This window comes from Pectinophora gossypiella, chromosome 10, assembly GCF_024362695.1.
Source record: "Pectinophora gossypiella chromosome 10, ilPecGoss1.1, whole genome shotgun sequence".
NCBI classification, from domain to species: Eukaryota; Metazoa; Arthropoda; class Insecta; order Lepidoptera; family Gelechiidae; genus Pectinophora; species Pectinophora gossypiella.
The window spans coordinates 12,536,637-12,553,982 of NC_065413.1; the positions used below are offsets into that span (position 1 = coordinate 12,536,637).

General features: G+C 40.7%; 2 protein-coding genes across 2 annotated transcripts; one reads left to right on the forward strand and one right to left on the reverse strand.

Annotated features, from left to right (window-relative positions):
• Window positions 1–734: 734 nt before the first annotated feature.
• On the forward strand, window positions 735–11,522 carry LOC126370057 (phenylalanine--tRNA ligase beta subunit). Its single transcript, XM_050014704.1, has 12 exons — window positions 735–933; window positions 1,305–1,360; window positions 1,508–1,662; window positions 2,825–2,981; window positions 4,799–4,975; window positions 5,371–5,550; window positions 6,333–6,508; window positions 6,684–6,839; window positions 7,743–7,875; window positions 8,619–8,829; window positions 9,154–9,303; window positions 10,334–11,522. Exons 1-12 carry the CDS (start codon window positions 876–878, stop codon window positions 10,483–10,485), a joined length of 1,761 nt encoding a protein of 586 aa, XP_049870661.1. The 5' UTR covers window positions 735–875; the 3' UTR covers window positions 10,486–11,522.
• A 535-nt stretch (window positions 11,523–12,057) lies between these two features.
• On the reverse strand, window positions 12,058–14,875 carry LOC126370098 (F-box/LRR-repeat protein fbxl-1-like). Its single transcript, XM_050014827.1, has 2 exons — window positions 14,607–14,875; window positions 12,058–14,351 (listed from the first exon to the last, which is right to left on the reverse strand). Exon 2 carries the CDS (start codon window positions 14,317–14,319, stop codon window positions 13,267–13,269), a length of 1,053 nt encoding a protein of 350 aa, XP_049870784.1. The 5' UTR covers window positions 14,320–14,351; window positions 14,607–14,875; the 3' UTR covers window positions 12,058–13,266.
• Between the last annotated feature and the right edge of the window lie 2,471 nt (window positions 14,876–17,346).

Sequence of the window (17,346 nt, forward strand, 5' to 3'; positions counted from 1 at the left end):
AAAAAATCGATTAAATATCATTGATAATAAATGAAGTCAAAAGTATTTTTTCTTAAAGTAGGTACTTCCAAGGGTCGAATTTGTCGACGCGGGTAGCAAATGCGCGCCAAGGTTTTTAAAATGTAGGTATCACTTATAAAATACTTGTTTCTTAAAAAGTAGTTTTTAACTTTTTATATTTTCTTTTCTTCGTCATCAAAAAAAATTTGCAATAAAACATTTCTTCATTCAAGCTGTACATGACGTATACCTACTTTGTTTGATGAAGTATTGCGTTGACTTTATTCAAGCACACGATTTAACGGCCTTGTCAAAACACCTGAAATACTGAAATACCTACATACTGAAATCAGTATTGAGAAATCGACCCCGATCCCGCCCCTCCCTTCTTCATTACAACACCGCCTTATTCCGAGAATGCATAATTATACTGTAATAAAGCCTATACACGGTATTTTTTATTTATTGAAATTTTTTCTAAGTCGATTTTAATCGATATATTATGTTATAGGGATTGCTGTCCAAGGATTGCATTTTGAAAAGTAGTACAATGTTGCTACATAAAAAGGAAGAACGATGACTCTTTAAAACATGGTAGTGATGTACACCACCTACAGTACTAGCAATAATTAGACAAGATTAGTTTCAGACGGTGGCTAGGTAAAGAAAGGCTTTGGAATATAATTTAAAAAAAAATAGGGCCAGATGTTCTTATGTCAAATTTGACTGTCAAATCCACGCGTCAATTTCGAAGAGAAGATAAAATTGTTGGTTATCCTGAAAACGGAAAACCAACTATTTATTATTTTATTTAATATAACAGGAAGTTAGATTTATATACATATTTTATTTGTTAAGTGTAATTTCAAGATATAATGCCGACCATATCTGTTAAACGCGATTCTCTTTTTAAAGCTCTTGGGAGAACATACAGTAAGTTTATCTATCTTAACTTAAACCCTGTAAAAGGATAAATTATTTATCAATCATTTACATGGGCCAGGTTAAGAGTGCTCTAAACCGAAAACTGATGAGGAAGAAGCGAAAGTGGTGAGTCGGGTCAGGATCGTAGTGGAATTCCGTGGTCTCTGCCTACCCCATCGGAAATTAGGCGTGATCTTACGTACGTATGTATCATGTACGTGCTCTGTTCTAAGACAATACCCAGTTACCACGACCCAGACCATTCACAAATACCTTTTCACCTATCATAAAGTAGACTCCTAACAGCTATAAATTACTATTATTAAGAGATTATTCCAAGAATTCATTAAATTATCTACTTACCCATTGTTACATTTCAGCTGATGATGAGTTCCAGGACTTGTGCTTTGAATTTGGACTGGAGCTGGATGAAGTTGTAAGTGAACATTAAATATAACTATTTATTTTCTTAACCTATGTAATTCAAAATACTAAAGAAAAAAACAAAAGTAATAAATAAAATAGTTTTCTATAAAAAAAGTCTTTTTTTGTAAACTATTGCTAATTATCAATTAACTTACAGACAACAGAGAAGCAAATGCTGATGAAGGAGCAAGGCGACCAGGCAGGTGCTGGGGTTTCCGAAGAAATCCTCTACCGGATAGACATCCCCGCCAACCGATACGACTTGCTGTGCCTCGAGGGTCTGGTGAATGGTTTACTGGTGTTCCAAGGAAAGTATGTCCTTGTTATCTTGCAATCTTAAATGAACATGTTGCAATTATTATGTTATATTGGTAAATATTTTATTTAAATGTATTGAAAATAAAGACAAAGTGCTTTAGATCATTTTGTATACAGAGTGTTACTGACATTGTAACAAATACTGAAAGGGAAGATTCCTCTCATGTTTCTAAGTTAATAACAAGTCGAATTTTCTGTCACAAAATTCATGTTTTTTGTGTTTTTATAAATTATTTTCAATTATATACTATGCCGATGGAAAATTACACTTAATATTAACTCAGAATAATGAGCTGAATCATCCCTCTCAGTATTCATTTTGATTTCACTTACACCTCTTACAAGTACATGCAGGTAGCCACATAAGTATTTATGGCTATTAGTGAAAAAGTTACTGAATACTGTGGGGGATGATTCAGATATGATTCTGAGTTGATATCAAATGGAATTTCCTGCTGGAAAATTTATGTTGTTTTTTATTATTTTAATTCCATAATTTTGCGGCGTATAATTCCACTTGATATCAACTCAGAATCATGGTCTGAACCATCTCTCAAAGTTTTTGTTAGAATGTCAGTAAACACCCTGTATAATTATAGTGTCAGTAAAAGCTTGTTACTATAGCTTTTTTTAAGATAATAAGTAGGCCAGGTGTTACTACATTTCGTTAAAGTAATGGTCATTTCTCATTTGCATATTAATTGACCTTGATATTCTTATCACTTTAATAACAGTTTTTACCCAGATATGCAACATTTGATAAATACACTTAAGAGAAGTAGATAATATAATGTACTTATAATTTGCAGAATGACTACTTGTAAAATCCAATCTGAGAGTACAGAAGTTAGAAATGTAATAATTACAAAACATATAGTATAATAATTATTTAAAATGCAATATTGTTACAAGGCACAGTACTAAAGAGAGATCTAGATAACTGACGATAATCATTTTTTGGTTTATGAATTTTAATCAAGAAAAACGTAATAATAAGTCTGACATTAATATTACGTTTTTCTATGACGTCACAGTGTGCTTTTTCATACAAATTCCATATTAATTTCGTGTCTTGACATTTAGTAAAAAGTAACTTATTTGACAATTTGGAAAGTAGCTTATTACAATAATAATTTTTGTATACTGTTATCTTCAGGAAAGCTCCACCGGAATATAAACTGAAGAAATATGAAGACTGCTACTCCCTACATTTGACACCGGCCACGGCTCAGATCAGACCATATGCTGTAGCTGCTGTACTCAAAGGAATCACATTCACTAAGGAGTCCTATGATAGTTTCATAGATTTACAGGTTTGGTTTGACTGCAGTTTATTTTACTATTCTCGTTTGAGTCAGACGTTTTCGTCTTACATCTTACTCTTTGCTTTTGACTACATGCATACATATAACTATACAAATACATATAACACACGCCTATTTCCCACCGGGATAAGCAGAGACTATGGAATTCCATTTGCTTAGATCCTGCCTAACAATTCTCTTGCCTCCTTCTTCTTCTTTGCTTTTGACTACTTTTGTAATAAATATATTCACAAAGAAAATTGGACTGTACCAACATAAACAGCCTATATACGTCCCACTGCTGGGCACAGGCCTCCTCACAATCAACCGGAGAGGGTATGGAGCATACTCCACCACGCTGCTCCACTGCGGGTTGGTGGAGGTGTTTTTACGGCTAGTAGACGGGACCAACGGCTTAACGTGCCCTCCGAAGCACGGAATCAACTTACTTTTTCGGACAATCAGGTGATTCAAGCCTGAAAAGTCCTTACCAAACAAAGGACAGTCTCACAAAGTGATTTCGACAATGTCCCCATCGGGAATCGAACCCGGACCTCCAGATCTTGAGCCTAACGCTCTTACCACTAGACTACGGAGGCTGTTAAAAATCCCAATCAATGCCTTATCATATTACCATAGAATAAAGAATACTACTATGTGTGGAATGGTAACTCTCCGCCCTACACCAATTCGTATCGGGCGCTGACCTAAGGGTGTCCTCTAGTTATTACTTTAGTCTTAAATAGCCGTATTAAATGCTTCGGAAGGCACGTTAAGCCGTTGGTCCCGGCTGCATCAGCAGTCGTTAATAACCATCCGCACTGGGCCCGCGTGATGGTTTAAGGCCCGATCTCCCTATCCATCCATAAGGAAGGCCCATGCCCCAGCAGTGGGGACGTTAATGGGCTGATGATGGTGAAATAGCTGTAAGTCACTAAGGATTAAGGGGGAGAGCGCGCGGGCTGTGTCTCGCTCCCACTTATGCATTAGGCGGCGCACAGGAAGAATAAGATTTTTGTATGGAGTGTCTAGAGTGTGCTTTTACTTAACTAAACGAAAGGTGTTATTAAAGTCAATAATTTGTTTTATTTTACTGCTACTAAAATACAAAAACTCTTTATTGCACTTAAAACAAATATAAAAAATACATTACACATCACATCACATCATGCTTTTAGGGGTTGGTATGACTATTAGCAGATAAACTGTTTGAAGAACTTTGATGAATGAAGAGTTTCAAGCACTTTTTAATTTTTTATTTTAATTATGATAGGTGTAGCTAGGTAAGTGTCTGATTGCAGTACTTAAATAATGCTGTGTAAGTTCCGGATGGAAGTCTTTGACCAGTGCGTGTTGCCAGTGATGACCTACGGCAGTGAGACGTGGCCGCTTACTATGGGTCTCGTGAGGAGGCTCGGTATCGCTCAGCGGGCAATGGAGAGAGCTATGCTCGGTATTTCTCTGCTCGATCGAATCAGAAATGAGGAGATCCGCAGGAGAACTAAAGTCACCGACATAGCTCGGAGAATTGCAAAGCTGAAGTGGCAGTGGGCAGGACACATAGCGAGGAGAACCGATGGCCGCTGGGGCGGAAGGGTTCTGGAGTGGCGACCACGTGTCGGACGACGCTCAGTGGGTAGGCCCGCTACAAGGTGGACCGACGATCTGGTGAAGGTCGCGGGAAGCCGCTGGATGCGGGCAGCGCAGGACCGATCGTCGTGGAGATCCTTGGGGGAGGCCTATGCCCAGCAGTGGGCGTCGTACGGCTGATGATGATGAAGTTCCGGATAGTCAGCTAAGGTCTCGTGACATTTGTTTACTTACAGGACAAGCTCCACCAGAACATTTGCCGCAAGCGGGCACTGGTCGCTATCGGGACGCACGACCTCGACACTCTGCAAGGCCCGTTCGTGTACGACGCACTGCCACCGCAGGATATTAAGTTCAAGGCGCTCAATCAACAGCAGGAGATGACTGCCCCGCAGCTTATGGAGCTGTATTCTGTATGTAATATTTATTTAAATGATAATTAATAAGTTATGTAACAGCCTCCGTGGTAGGCTCACGATCTGGAGGTCCGGGTTCGATTCCCGGTGGGGTTAGCCGCAAGGACGCGAAAAAAGCCATAATAATGAGAGGGTCGCTTCACTATCCACACCATCTAAGTGAAGGACAGCACTATTTTAAGAGCTGTGAAACTTAAATTTTAAGGCAATTAGGTTAAGTTTGTGTCCGCGACACACTCAACCAATCCGCAGTGGAGCAGCGTGGTGTAGTATGCTCCATACCCCCTCCGGTTGATTGAGGGGAGGCCTGTACCCAGTAGTGGGACATATATGGGCCGTTTATGTGTGTGTCTGCGACAATAAGCACCAATAACTCCATGCTTTCCTTGTAGACGCACGCGCAGCTTAAACAATACTTAGGCATCATCCGCGACAGTCCGGTTTACCCGGTAATCAAGGACAAGAACGGCGTTGTGCTCTCGATGCCGCCCATCATCAACTCCGACCACTCGAAGATCACGCTCAACACCAAGAATGTCTTCATTGAGTGTACTGCTACGGACCTTACTAAGGTAATGTCACATCTTTTGTTCTTTAAAATATACTTTTCATCGAAATATTGAATCACTACCAAATTTATGTTCAACAAAACATGACTTGATTTACATTTTAAATTAAAGTGGGTGCTATGAGCTTTCAATTAAAAACCTTTATAATAAAATAAAAACTGTAAAATGATATATATTTTTTAAATCCTAATCTTCGTATTTCATATTTTTCAAATAATCCTTACATAACACGATCTGGAAAATTGATTCGATTTTTTTTTATGAGAAGTGTGGTTTAGTAGTTTTGTATGTATGTTATCTGTAGTACTGACGCTGTAGTAAGGCGGTTATCATGCCTGAAACATATAGCTAGAAAAGCCCATCGGGAATCGAACCCGGACCTCCGGATCGTGAGTGCAACGCTCTAACCGCTAGACCATGCAGACTGTTATATAGGGTGCTGTATTGTATATTATGGAGGAACTCGGTGGCGCAGCGGTTAACGCGCTCGGTCTGCGATTGTTGAAGTAAAGCAACTTTCGCAAAGGCCGGTCATAGGATGGGTGACCACAAAAAAAAAGTTTTCATCTCGAGCTCCTCCGTGCTTCGGAAGGCACGTTAAGCCGTTGGTCCCGGCTGCATTAGCAGTCGTTAATAACCATCAATCTGCACTGGGCCCGCGTAATGGTTTAAGGCCCGATCTCCCTATCCATCCATAGGGAAGGCCCGTGCCCCAGCAGTGGGGACGTTAATGGGCTGATGATGATTGCATATTTATCGATAAACCTTTTATTATCTATCCCCAGGCTATAGTAGTACTAGATACTATAGTGAGTATGTTCTCGGAGTACTGCAGCGAGCCGCACTCGGTGCAGCAGTGCAAGGTGTTCGCGGCCGACGGCACGTACGAGCTGTACCCGCGCCTGCGCAGCTGGGAGCACACCCTCAGCGTGCAGCACGCCAACAACTACATCGGCATCAGGTGAGGATGACATTATCACCCCGATGGAACAAGTGACGACTTGATCAGTTAGTCACACATGCGTGACATAAATTTACAAGGCTTTAGCGTCCACTAAATGTATCTTTTGTTATTTTCCGTGCTAGGTTTGTTTATATAACTCGAAAGTTACAACTCTTTTTTCTTGTTATTACAGTGAAAGCGGGCCGAAGCTAGCGGACATGTTGTCCCGCATGTGCCTGACGTCACAGCTGGCGGCGGGCGGGGACGCGCTGCGCGTGCGCGTGCCGCCCACGCGGCATGACGTCATCCACGCCTGCGACGTCTACGAGGACATCGCCATTGCTTACGGGTAAGTAATGCAGCGGTCCACGGTCGCCGTGGTCCAACGGCCTCCGTGGTCCAGTGGTTGAGCGTTGGGCTCACGATCCGGAGGTCCTGGGTTCGAATCCCGGTGGGGACATATCACAAAAATTACTTTGTCATCCCTAGTTTGGTTAGGACGTACAGGCTGATCACCTGATTGTCCGAAATTAAGACGGTCCGTGCTTCAGAAGGCACGTTAAGCCGTTGGTCCCGGTTACAACTTACTGATGTAAGTACGTAATCGTTACTTGAGCGATGTCAGGGGCCACCAGGTTTGATGAGGTTGGTAATCTACCTCACAACCCACACAATAGAAGAAGAAGAAGACGGTCACGCCACCAATTAAATGATTGTAAATTACAACTAAAATTTAAAAAAGGCACGTTAAGCTGTTAGTCACGGGTACAATTTACTAATATAAGTATGTACTCGTGACATAATGGGGGTTGATGAGGTTGGTAATCCACTTCACAACCCACACGTTAGAAGATCTCAGTTCGCTGTCCATCTATTACTGGAATAAATAACGGCCTCCGTGGTCCAGTGGTTGAGCGTTCTGCTCGTGATCTGGAGGTCCCGGTTTCGAATCCCGGTGGCGACAAATCACTTTGTGATCCCTAGTTTGGTTAGGACATTGCAGGCTGATCACCTGATTGTCCAGAAGTAAGATGATCCGTGCTTCGGAAGGCACGTTAAGCCGTTGGTCCCGGTTACTACTTACCGATGTAAGTACGTAGTCGTTACTTGAGTCACGTCAGGGGCCTTTGGCGGCTCAATAATAACCCTGACACCAGGCTTGATGAGGTTGGTCACCCACCTCACACCCCACACGATAGAAGAAGAAGACTGGAATAAATATGATAGTAATGTAATGATTTATCGTTTACAGTTACAACCGCATCGAGCGGCGGCCCTCCAACGTGGTGACCGTAGGTGGACAGGAGCCCATGAACAAACTCACAGAACAGCTGAGACAAGAATGCGCACACGCTGGGTACACAGAAGCGCTTACCTTCACGCTGGTAAGTCTATTGTCAACCTTAACAGTGCTACAAGTACTCCTTGACGACACTTTGGTACAAATTGATGAATCATAAATGGTAACAGACTACAACACGGCCCAATGCCAATACCATCATGTGTGGTCCATTATGTTTGAGTATAATTTTTGAATAGAATGTTAGTAGATTTTAAAAAGAAAATGTTTTTTGCTGGCCTTTTTTATATCTTCAGAAAATCCAATAAAAAATAACATATTTTCTTCAACATAACTACTTTAAAAATTACTAATACTTGAAAAGCAAACATATTAAAATTAGTATTTCTAATAAGATAATCTTTAATTGCAAAATATAAAAAAATACCTTCATAAATACCTTACTTACCGGACTGCAAATCTTCCTAAAAGTAAATAAATAATGAAACCCTTTATTAGCAGTCCTATTCCTATCACGTTGGTCTAACTGAAAGCTCAATGAGCCGTGGGTACTTAGTTCATCTCGTGATGGATGTGTCTGTGACTACCGCAATTGGGATTGAATTGTGAACTTATTTCCGGCTAAGTAGTTAATGCTATTTGCGACAAATCTACAATAAGTCACGTCAAAAAAAAAGACAAATCTACAATAAGTCACGTCAAAAAAAGACAAATCTACAATAAGTCACGTCAAAAAAAGACAAATCTACAATAAGTCACGTCAAAAAAAGACAAATCTACAATAAGTCACGTTAAAAAACAGTGAGCTTATGTTAAGTTTATTTGCAGTGCTCGCGGGAAGATGTAGCGACGAAGCTAGGTCGATCTATCGAAGAAGTCCCAGCTGTCCACATCTCTAATCCCAAGACGTTAGAGTTCCAAGTAGTTCGCACCGTGTTGCTGCCCGGCCTGCTGAAGACTATAGCCGCTAACAAGAAGATGCCGCTGCCCATGAAATTGTTCGAGATCAGCGATGTTGTGTTGCAGGATAGCAAGTCTGGTGTGTATTATTTTACGTTTGGGTTCAACCCACTGCCAGGAGTAATGTAATTGCTATACAGCCATATCTCCTAAACCGTAAATAAACACTGTGTTTCTGGTAGCCAATTCTTTTTTTTTCTAACATGTGCGGCTCAATAGCAACCCTGGTGTCAGGGTTACTATTTTATTATTACCGGTTACTACTTACTGATGTAAGCACGTAGTCGTTACTTGAATCATGTAAGGGGCCTTTGGCGGCTCATTAATAGCCCTGACACCAGAAGACACGATAACATGAAAACACGATAGAAGATTACAATAAAAAAAACGCATTTTTTCCTAGAAACGGGTGCCCGCAACGAGCGGCGACTATGCGCAGTACACTGCGGCCGTACGGCTGGATTCCAGTTCGTGCACGGGCTGCTGGACCGCCTGCTGCTGCTGCTGCGGGTGCCCTGGGGGCAGGACGGGTACCAGCTGCGGCAGTGTGAAGGTAACATACAATTTTAACCGCTTTGGCGCTAAAGAACTCTAAGTTGTGTAGATTCCAGTTTTTCGAATCTGAAACTGAGAGCCCACAACCGTTCCGTTCGTGTGTGTCACACACACAATACTACGAATTTGTGGGCGAAACATTCATTGGCGAATCGTTAAGTGCGCTAAATGCTTACGGGCGGAACGTTCATTGATAAATAATTAATTTGCTGTAAAAATAATGAGTCATACTTTCTGTGAGCTAAAAGGTGACTGTCAAAAGATTATGTTGATGAATCTTTGATTGATCTACTGTTCTGTTGACGAACAATTCATGGATTGAACGGTTGGGGGCTTTCAGTTTCAAGTTTTTCCCACTGGTCAGACTAATCTGACCAACGGGAAGTTTTGTTCCCGTTGTAAGGAGTCTAAAACTCCCCTACAAATCAAATCAAATATACTTTATTGCACAGAACTAGAATTACAACAATCAGACATAACACATGAATACAGTACAGTACAACCCTACAAGATGTTAGACTTCTTTTCTCGTGTGGGTTGTGAGATGAATAACCGACCCATCAAGGTTACTACTGAGCCGCCAGAGCCTCCTCGTGTATCGACTTTATACTTACATAAGTAAATAGTAGCCGGGACCGACTGGTTAACGTATCCTCCGAACGGATCATCTTACAAATACTGAGGGGGATGATTCAGCTCGTGATTATGAGTTAATATCAAATGGAAAAAAAATATTTAGTTTTCAAAATTGGCTTACAAAGTTAGCGCTTTTTGAACGTCAAAAATTTAATTACATTTACGTAACAAGCTGTAAAACTACTACCACATCTGAATCTGTAACGCTGAGGGAAAGACGTGGCCAGAAAACCTCTCAGCACAGGGCCCTAGTCCTACTGTTTCATGTTTTCCTTTCTTTTTTTCCGTCGCCTATATATGCGTGATGCTAGGTTATGTGTTTCCTGTCTAACGTAATCCAGAGTTTCTGTCTAGATAGTAATTCTTTATCCTCTAATAAACCAATTCTCCAGACCCAGCCTACTTCCCGGGACGCTGTGCGGAGGTGGTGCTGAAAGGCGAGCCTATCGGCAAGATAGGCGTGCTGCACCCGAACGTACTGCAAGCGTTCGAGCTCACCAACCCCTGCTCCGCCGTCGAGATCAACATACAACCATTCGTATAGACATTTACTATATATAACAGATAATAGAAGCTTATAGATAGATAGATAAAATACTTTATTGAGCACAAAGGACACAAAATACAGAGATATGGACAACATATACAGAAAAGCACAACAGGCGGCCTTATTGCTCATGCAGCAATTTCTTCCAGGCAACCTTTGAGCATTCTAACAAAATAAATAATACCGTCGCCTTATAGTGAAAACCTCGCGTCTTTATTCAAAATCACATGTTGATGTGATTTCCTTCAAAAAAACATCGAAACGAAGACGCTGTGTCCATTCCAAACTGAGATTGCATTTTTTTATCTGAAGTTGAAACTAATATGTCTGCTACAAGATTTCGTTGAAAAAATCACATCGGAATATAATTTTTCAAAAAGGTGCTAACGAGGTTTTGAAGTGAGATATGTGAGGAACATGAGTGTATAAAGATGCTTGACAAAATTAATTCAACCCTTTTATATAAGTGTAGAAAGATCTAAAAGAAGTTTATGGCTCGCCACACAGCCGGCGTGACGAGGCGCTAATAGTTGTAACGTACTGAAATGTAGGAGACGTCACATTGAGAGCGTTTCCCGTCGCGCCAAACGAGAGTAACGCCAGTTGTATGTCGACAGCTTGTAAGCCGTGAGGCACTTGTGTGTACAGATAGATATACCTATGGAAAGTAATTGTTATTATTTAAACGGTCATGTCATGAACTATGAAAGTGTATGTTATTTTCATGATTTTTTTTAGTTCTTTTGGTCATGTTAAGACATGGTAACACTACCTGTCGGACACTTTATAGTACTATAGTAAGATAATACATCAATGTTTAATAGGGAAACAAGCCCTTAGTTAATCGAGGTCATGTGCCTACTAGTTTTTAATCGGGCCTTACGCATTCACTTCCGCCTTTTAAAAAACAAAAATGACTAAACAAAATCATCCATATCCGTATTATTACAACTGTAAGTATCAAGTACACTATAGGCTTCTGATATCTCAGTGATTTTGTTATCTTATTTATTAAACGAGTTTATACTCCTAAATGTGTTTGTTTTATTGACCATTGTGCCACAATCAGTTCTAATCATATTATTTACGGATTTAGATAAAATTGATTGCATGATCTTGGCGAGTTATCTTACTGTTATGATTTTAGTTCCTGTCTGAAAGGGTTTTTTCTTATCCTATGTCGTGTCCCACTGCTGGGCAAAGGAACCTCTAAGCTGAGCGTCGTTCTGCTCTTGTGGTTAAAAACACCTACCCTGTCACCCAGCCTAGACATCCCAAACTCGTCGCGCCTTCGACTCTGGAAGTCAATTAGGGTTGAACGATATTCGCAGTTTCCTATGCTTCTATCACTCAAAGCCGTCATTTGCTAGAGCGAGATAAAAAGAGGAAAGATGACCGCACTCCCGACAATTTCGTCGATAAATATTCCGTATTGTGTGGTCGTATTATCTCGCTCTAACAAATGACGATTCTGAATGGCAGAAAAAGATAGAAGCATAAGTGCGGTGCGATGCAGTACGGCCAGATGTAGTTCAACCTTTACAAGGAATGTAAAATAAACATACAAAGGATGCTGAAAATACTATTTATTGTGTATGATAGTAAAACAGCACAAACATTAAAAATAATAATCTATAAAAATCACATTGTATACACAAGTATAAATATAAAGAGTGCCATTATAATATTAGCCATACCTGTATAATCATTTAACACACGCGGAAGCCGCAGTGCGACCTGTTTGTTTATGCATATCAGCTACGTTCTAGTGATCCCAATCTGTAGTTATTGATGACAGACAAAAATAATGAACACAAATGTATTTATTTAACCTATTTCCAATAAGAATAACAAATCTTGAGTGCAAAATATTGGGGGCAGTAAATATGTAACCATAGCTACTGCCTAATGCTTTAATTGACCTGCACAATGTGAACTATTTTTTGTTAATTTTCAAAGCTTGATGGTTTTGTAACAATCATAAATTCATAATAAACCAACCAATCATAATTAAATTATGCTAGACTAAAATTACATTATCTATTTACATGGTAAATGAAGTCCTGGCTAAAATTGCATGTATACATTGATCCTGTGTTACTTGTCCTGCAAAGTGCATACAAACATAATACTTAGCTGCCGTCACCATCGCCACTACTCAGTGAAGACCAGCTTCTCTCCAGTGTTTATCACTTTCATAAGGCACATCATGTAATTGACAATGTCTTCCAAACATTACTAATGTATCTTTTCAATTAACATACAGAATTTTATCTACTTTGTAGAATATTGTCATACAGTTAATACTTCCTCAGTTTCAAATACTGTAGTAGCTATCTAAATAAAACCATATTAGTTAGGTACATATATCCACCATAAAGCAGCCTAAATACTAAATTTAACTAACACCTAATTCATAAATGTGATTTCTGATTATCAACACATGCCACATCTAAATTAAATACCATAATTTTACTTACTTTTATCTAATAAGTTTTTCTAGAACGAGGGTCTGAAAAGGAAGCAGTAAAGAGTTAAAAAATATTTCCACTTTCCCATTCAAAGTGACTAGTTGAGCTTGTATGAAAACTATAATTCACATATATTTGGGAGTTTATCAGCTTTCCCATGCAACTTTACTCTGTCACATATATCCTTGCTTTGAATGACATTGTATGTCAGAATATAAATGAAATGAACATTAAATAATGCATGTAAAGTGGTGGACGGATACCTAAGATGCCTTCGATTGTAATATAATACTAACAACCTATTGCTTCAATCAAGCAACAGCTGTATATTGAACAGTTTCTCTAACTCTGACCTGTTAAAGTCTGGGGCAATGATAAATGGGCAGAGGTAGAATGACAGTTCCTTGAGATTGGGTGCACTGGTTTTGATGACTTTAGCGACCTGCATAGATACATGCAGACACCTTGAGAGGCTTAAGTAGGTCAGATGGTGAAACGTGTTGTTGGAGAAATATGCAAGCAAAGCAGAAGTTGAAAAATATCCATGACGCAACTTCAGTGATTCTAAATTTTTGAGTCTATACAAATGCCTTAAACTAGAGTCAAATAAAGTTTTGCATGTCATGATGTGCAGTACTTGCAACAACCTGCAGTTGGATATGTAGTGCACAATGTCATCGTTCAATGTGTCCCCATAGATGTGCAATGCTCTCAAGGAGGACTGTTTAGTTCTCAACAAAGACTCCAGAAAGTCAGCGGGGATGTTCTTCATTTTCTCCATATTTATACTAACGAGGTGGGTACACTGCAACATGCTGTACAAACTATTTTGTGTTAATGCAAAGTTTGACAAGATAAGTGTCTCAAGGTATTTTAATTTTTCAAAAGGCAAATGGTACACAAAATTTCCATTGGCATTCTCTGGATTTTGTACTATAAGAGAATTGCGAAAACTAAGAAATCTCAAATTAGGCCAGTGACAAAGATCATCAAAAATACAGCTGTCCACTTGAGATATACTTATTTCTAAATGAGTCAAATTAGGACAATAGCTTATCAAGGAAGCCCTGACTTGAGAATACAATTTGAAATACTGTAACTTGACATTCTTTAAATACCTAGCGACAAAAGGCACAATGTTCTCGCTGATCCTGACATAGTTCTTCATGCAGACTATGAGCCGTGTGTTGTCCCACACGCATGGAGTCAGGCAGAGCTGCTGCCACCGCATACACACTTTAGCCACTGCTAACAGAGACTCAAAATCTATCATAGAAAATATGTAAATAAGTATTTCGTTGGGCAGGTCATTTATGGTGAGTGTGTTGTTGGGTACTCCCATCATTTCGAGGTGCACCATCCTCCACAGCCACACCCCACACTGTCACAGTCCTGGAAGCACCGTTGCCAATATTAATTAATAATTCACTACACTGTACACTTGGCATGTGGCACGCAGTCGGTATTAACTGTGACACAATGAACTAGAATACGATTTGTGACAATATAACTGGACAAAGCGTTTAATTAACATAGGTAGTAAGGTCACGAACCTTGAACAACCGTAACATACGTACCACCATTAGGCGGATTTTGTCTGCCCTACCGGTCGATAAAATACATATAATAGAACTCCACACATATTACCTTGTTTTCTATTCGAGAAAATTTTACTGTTTGCTTTAGTAAAATCATAATTTATGTAAACTGTGCTTCTAAATATAGACACGGCGTCCACAACGCAGAAAATATTTCATAAAGTCGTACTCCTCATTTGATATAGGTTTCTCCATATTTTCCCATGCAATAAAATAATTCAGAACAATTTTGTAAAGGAAATATTAAAAATAACTTTCATTTTTGATTGATGCTATTTTCGTATGACGTTTCAATTACATACGTCCACTTGACAAGCATCTGTCTGTCACTGTCAATGTCAAAATTAAGTATGGAGAATTGCGTTTCGTTCGGGGTAATAATTTACACAAACATTATATTTAGTGTTTATTAAAGTATATTACAATAAAGTTAGTATAACATTTTTTAGAATAATTTATAGATACCGTCTAAAACCAGGTAAAACGTTTGTCAAATTACCACTTTATGAGAAGTAACAAAACGTAATTTTTTGTTTTAATCTTCTTGCTGTAAGCTGCAGCTGCAAGAGCGCGAATTTTGAGCGCGATTGGAACTACAAGTAAGTACCATTCTATCCGCCTTCTATCGAAAAACCGGTGGTAAATACGTAGGTGCTGGAGTAGGCACAGTTCCTGGAGCAGGAGGCACAGTCCCCGGAGGCAGATAGTTTTGAGTCGGGGTAGGTGAAGGAGAGGGAGGACTAGGCGAGCCAGGAGTTACCGGCGGTTGGTTGGGGGGCAAATAACCTGTAGAGGGTGTTTGAATAGGAGGGTTTGTAGAAGGCGGAGAAGTTGGTCCTGGTGTCGGTGGGAGGTAGGTACTAGCAGGCGTAGGTGCCGGCGTAGGTGCCGGCGTAGGTGCCGGCGTAGGTGCCGGTGTAGGTGCCGGCGTGGGTGACGGCAATGGAGAGGGAGAAGGACCCGGGGTGCCTCCTTCTACAGGTGGTAAATATTTAGGAGCGTTAGTCGATACTCCAGTCGGGCCACATCCTGGCTGGCTACTACTTGTACATCCTGTAGGACCCGGTGCGGGTGTGTTTGGACTGGGTGATGGGTAGTTGTATCCGGTGGTTCCGGTAGGGCCTGCACCAGCCGTTGGAGCCTGAGTTCCTGCAGTCGTTCCGGGTGTTGCAGTTGTAGATGGTGCTCTGTAGTTGTAACCGCCACCGGCTCCTCCTCCACCAGCAGTAGCTTGGACACCTGCAGATGCACCACCACCGGCTGCGCCTCCCCCATATCCACCTGATCCGCCACCGGCTGCGCCTCCCCCATATCCACCTGAACCGCCACCGGCTGCGCCTCCCCCATATCCACCTGATCCGCCACTGGCTGCGCCTCCCCCATATCCACTTGATCCGCCACCAGCTGCGCCTCCCCCATATCCGCCTCCACCGCCACCAGTTGCGCCTGCTGTACCACCAGGTTGTCCGTAGCTGTACCCCCCTCCCCCGCCGCCACCACCCGCGCCGGCGCCAGCGCTGGATCCCGCACTGGTGGCTGTGTTCGAGTACCCGATGTTGACGGTACCACCAGCGGGTGCAGGATACGCGTAATACATCTGTTGCGCCTGCGTCCTGTCAAAAGTTGGGGCTTGAGTGGACACAGTGGGCCTCGAAGGAAGATCAAAAGGAATACTCGGCCTGGAGTACACGTACCCGTCTTGCCGCTTCACTCGAACATGTCCATACGATTCTTCCACTGTAGTATACTGAAGCGAAAGACAATTTGAACTTAAGAACAACAGTTGTATCAATAGCCCTAAGAGTCTACTTGAATAGAACATTTTTACTGCACATCAATGGTAACGCTAAAATGTAAAAAGACGAACCTCGCTTTGTGTAACTGTATTTATAATCATTTCGAGGAAGCTATCTCGGAGAGTTGCGAAATTGTTCCTTAGTTAACCCTAAACTGCCTTCAAAGCTTTTGAGGCATGATCGTGCCTTTGCTGTACTTTACTAGTTCCGAGGTCAGTAATTACCTACAGACTGCGACGCTGTCGTCATGTTTCACAGACAGGCAATATCACACATAATCTACATCGAGTCAGATGTAGTATTTTCTTTTTATTCTATGCCAGAAGGCAATTTTCAGCACCACCTGGAAAAGTTTTGGTAAAGATGGTTACCAGCCCGTGGATAGCGTTTCTGGTCATCAAGTTGTAGAGGACCTCTGTCGACTTCTGGTGATAAACATCAGCTGTTCTTTCTAATGCGTTAATTTATGATAATGCCACTCCAACCAAATATTTTTTACGACAGGACTGGAATGGTTAGCAGCTTACATAGCTGAGGTATATAAGTACTTTTTCGAGTTTTCAGTTTATACTTATTTAGGTAGGTAATATTTGTCAAGTAAGTTCACCAACAGCAGTCGTGTTAAAAAGGTTTGTTTACAAGGCAAGCCCATTATGTGGTTTTCCTAAATTATAAACAAGAAAATTAAATTCTTTCCTTACAGGGTAATGGCAAAATAAGCGCCGTTATTCAGCTGCAACGATGTCAAGGCTCGAATCTAGAAATCACCAGGCAAACAATGATGACTAGGTATACGGTATACCTTTTTGTTTCTCATTTGCATCGTTACAAAATTCGACGCTATTTGTAGGTAATGCTAAAATAAACTTGGATTATTTCTAATTTCTCAGTTTTTTTTTTTACGTGACTTATTGTAGATTTGCCACAGGTGACATTAACTACTTGGCCGAACAAATGGGGAGCGCTGAAGGCTCTCATCCGATACAACGTTTA

Bases quoted from the DNA above. Each gene is read 5' to 3' on its own strand.
- LOC126370098 (XM_050014827.1), bottom strand. From the start codon at position 14,319: ATGGTGCACCTCGAAATGATGGGAGTACCCAACAACACACTCACCATA.
- LOC126370057 (XM_050014704.1), top strand. From the start codon at position 876: ATGCCGACCATATCTGTTAAACGCGATTCTCTTTTTAAAGCTCTTGGG. The intron at 5,551-6,332 runs GTAATGTCACAT...ATCTATCCCCAG, and splicing joins CTGCTACGGACCTTACTAAG to GCTATAGTAGTACTAGATAC. The intron at 6,509-6,683 runs GTGAGGATGACA...TTGTTATTACAG, and splicing joins AACAACTACATCGGCATCAG to TGAAAGCGGGCCGAAGCTAG.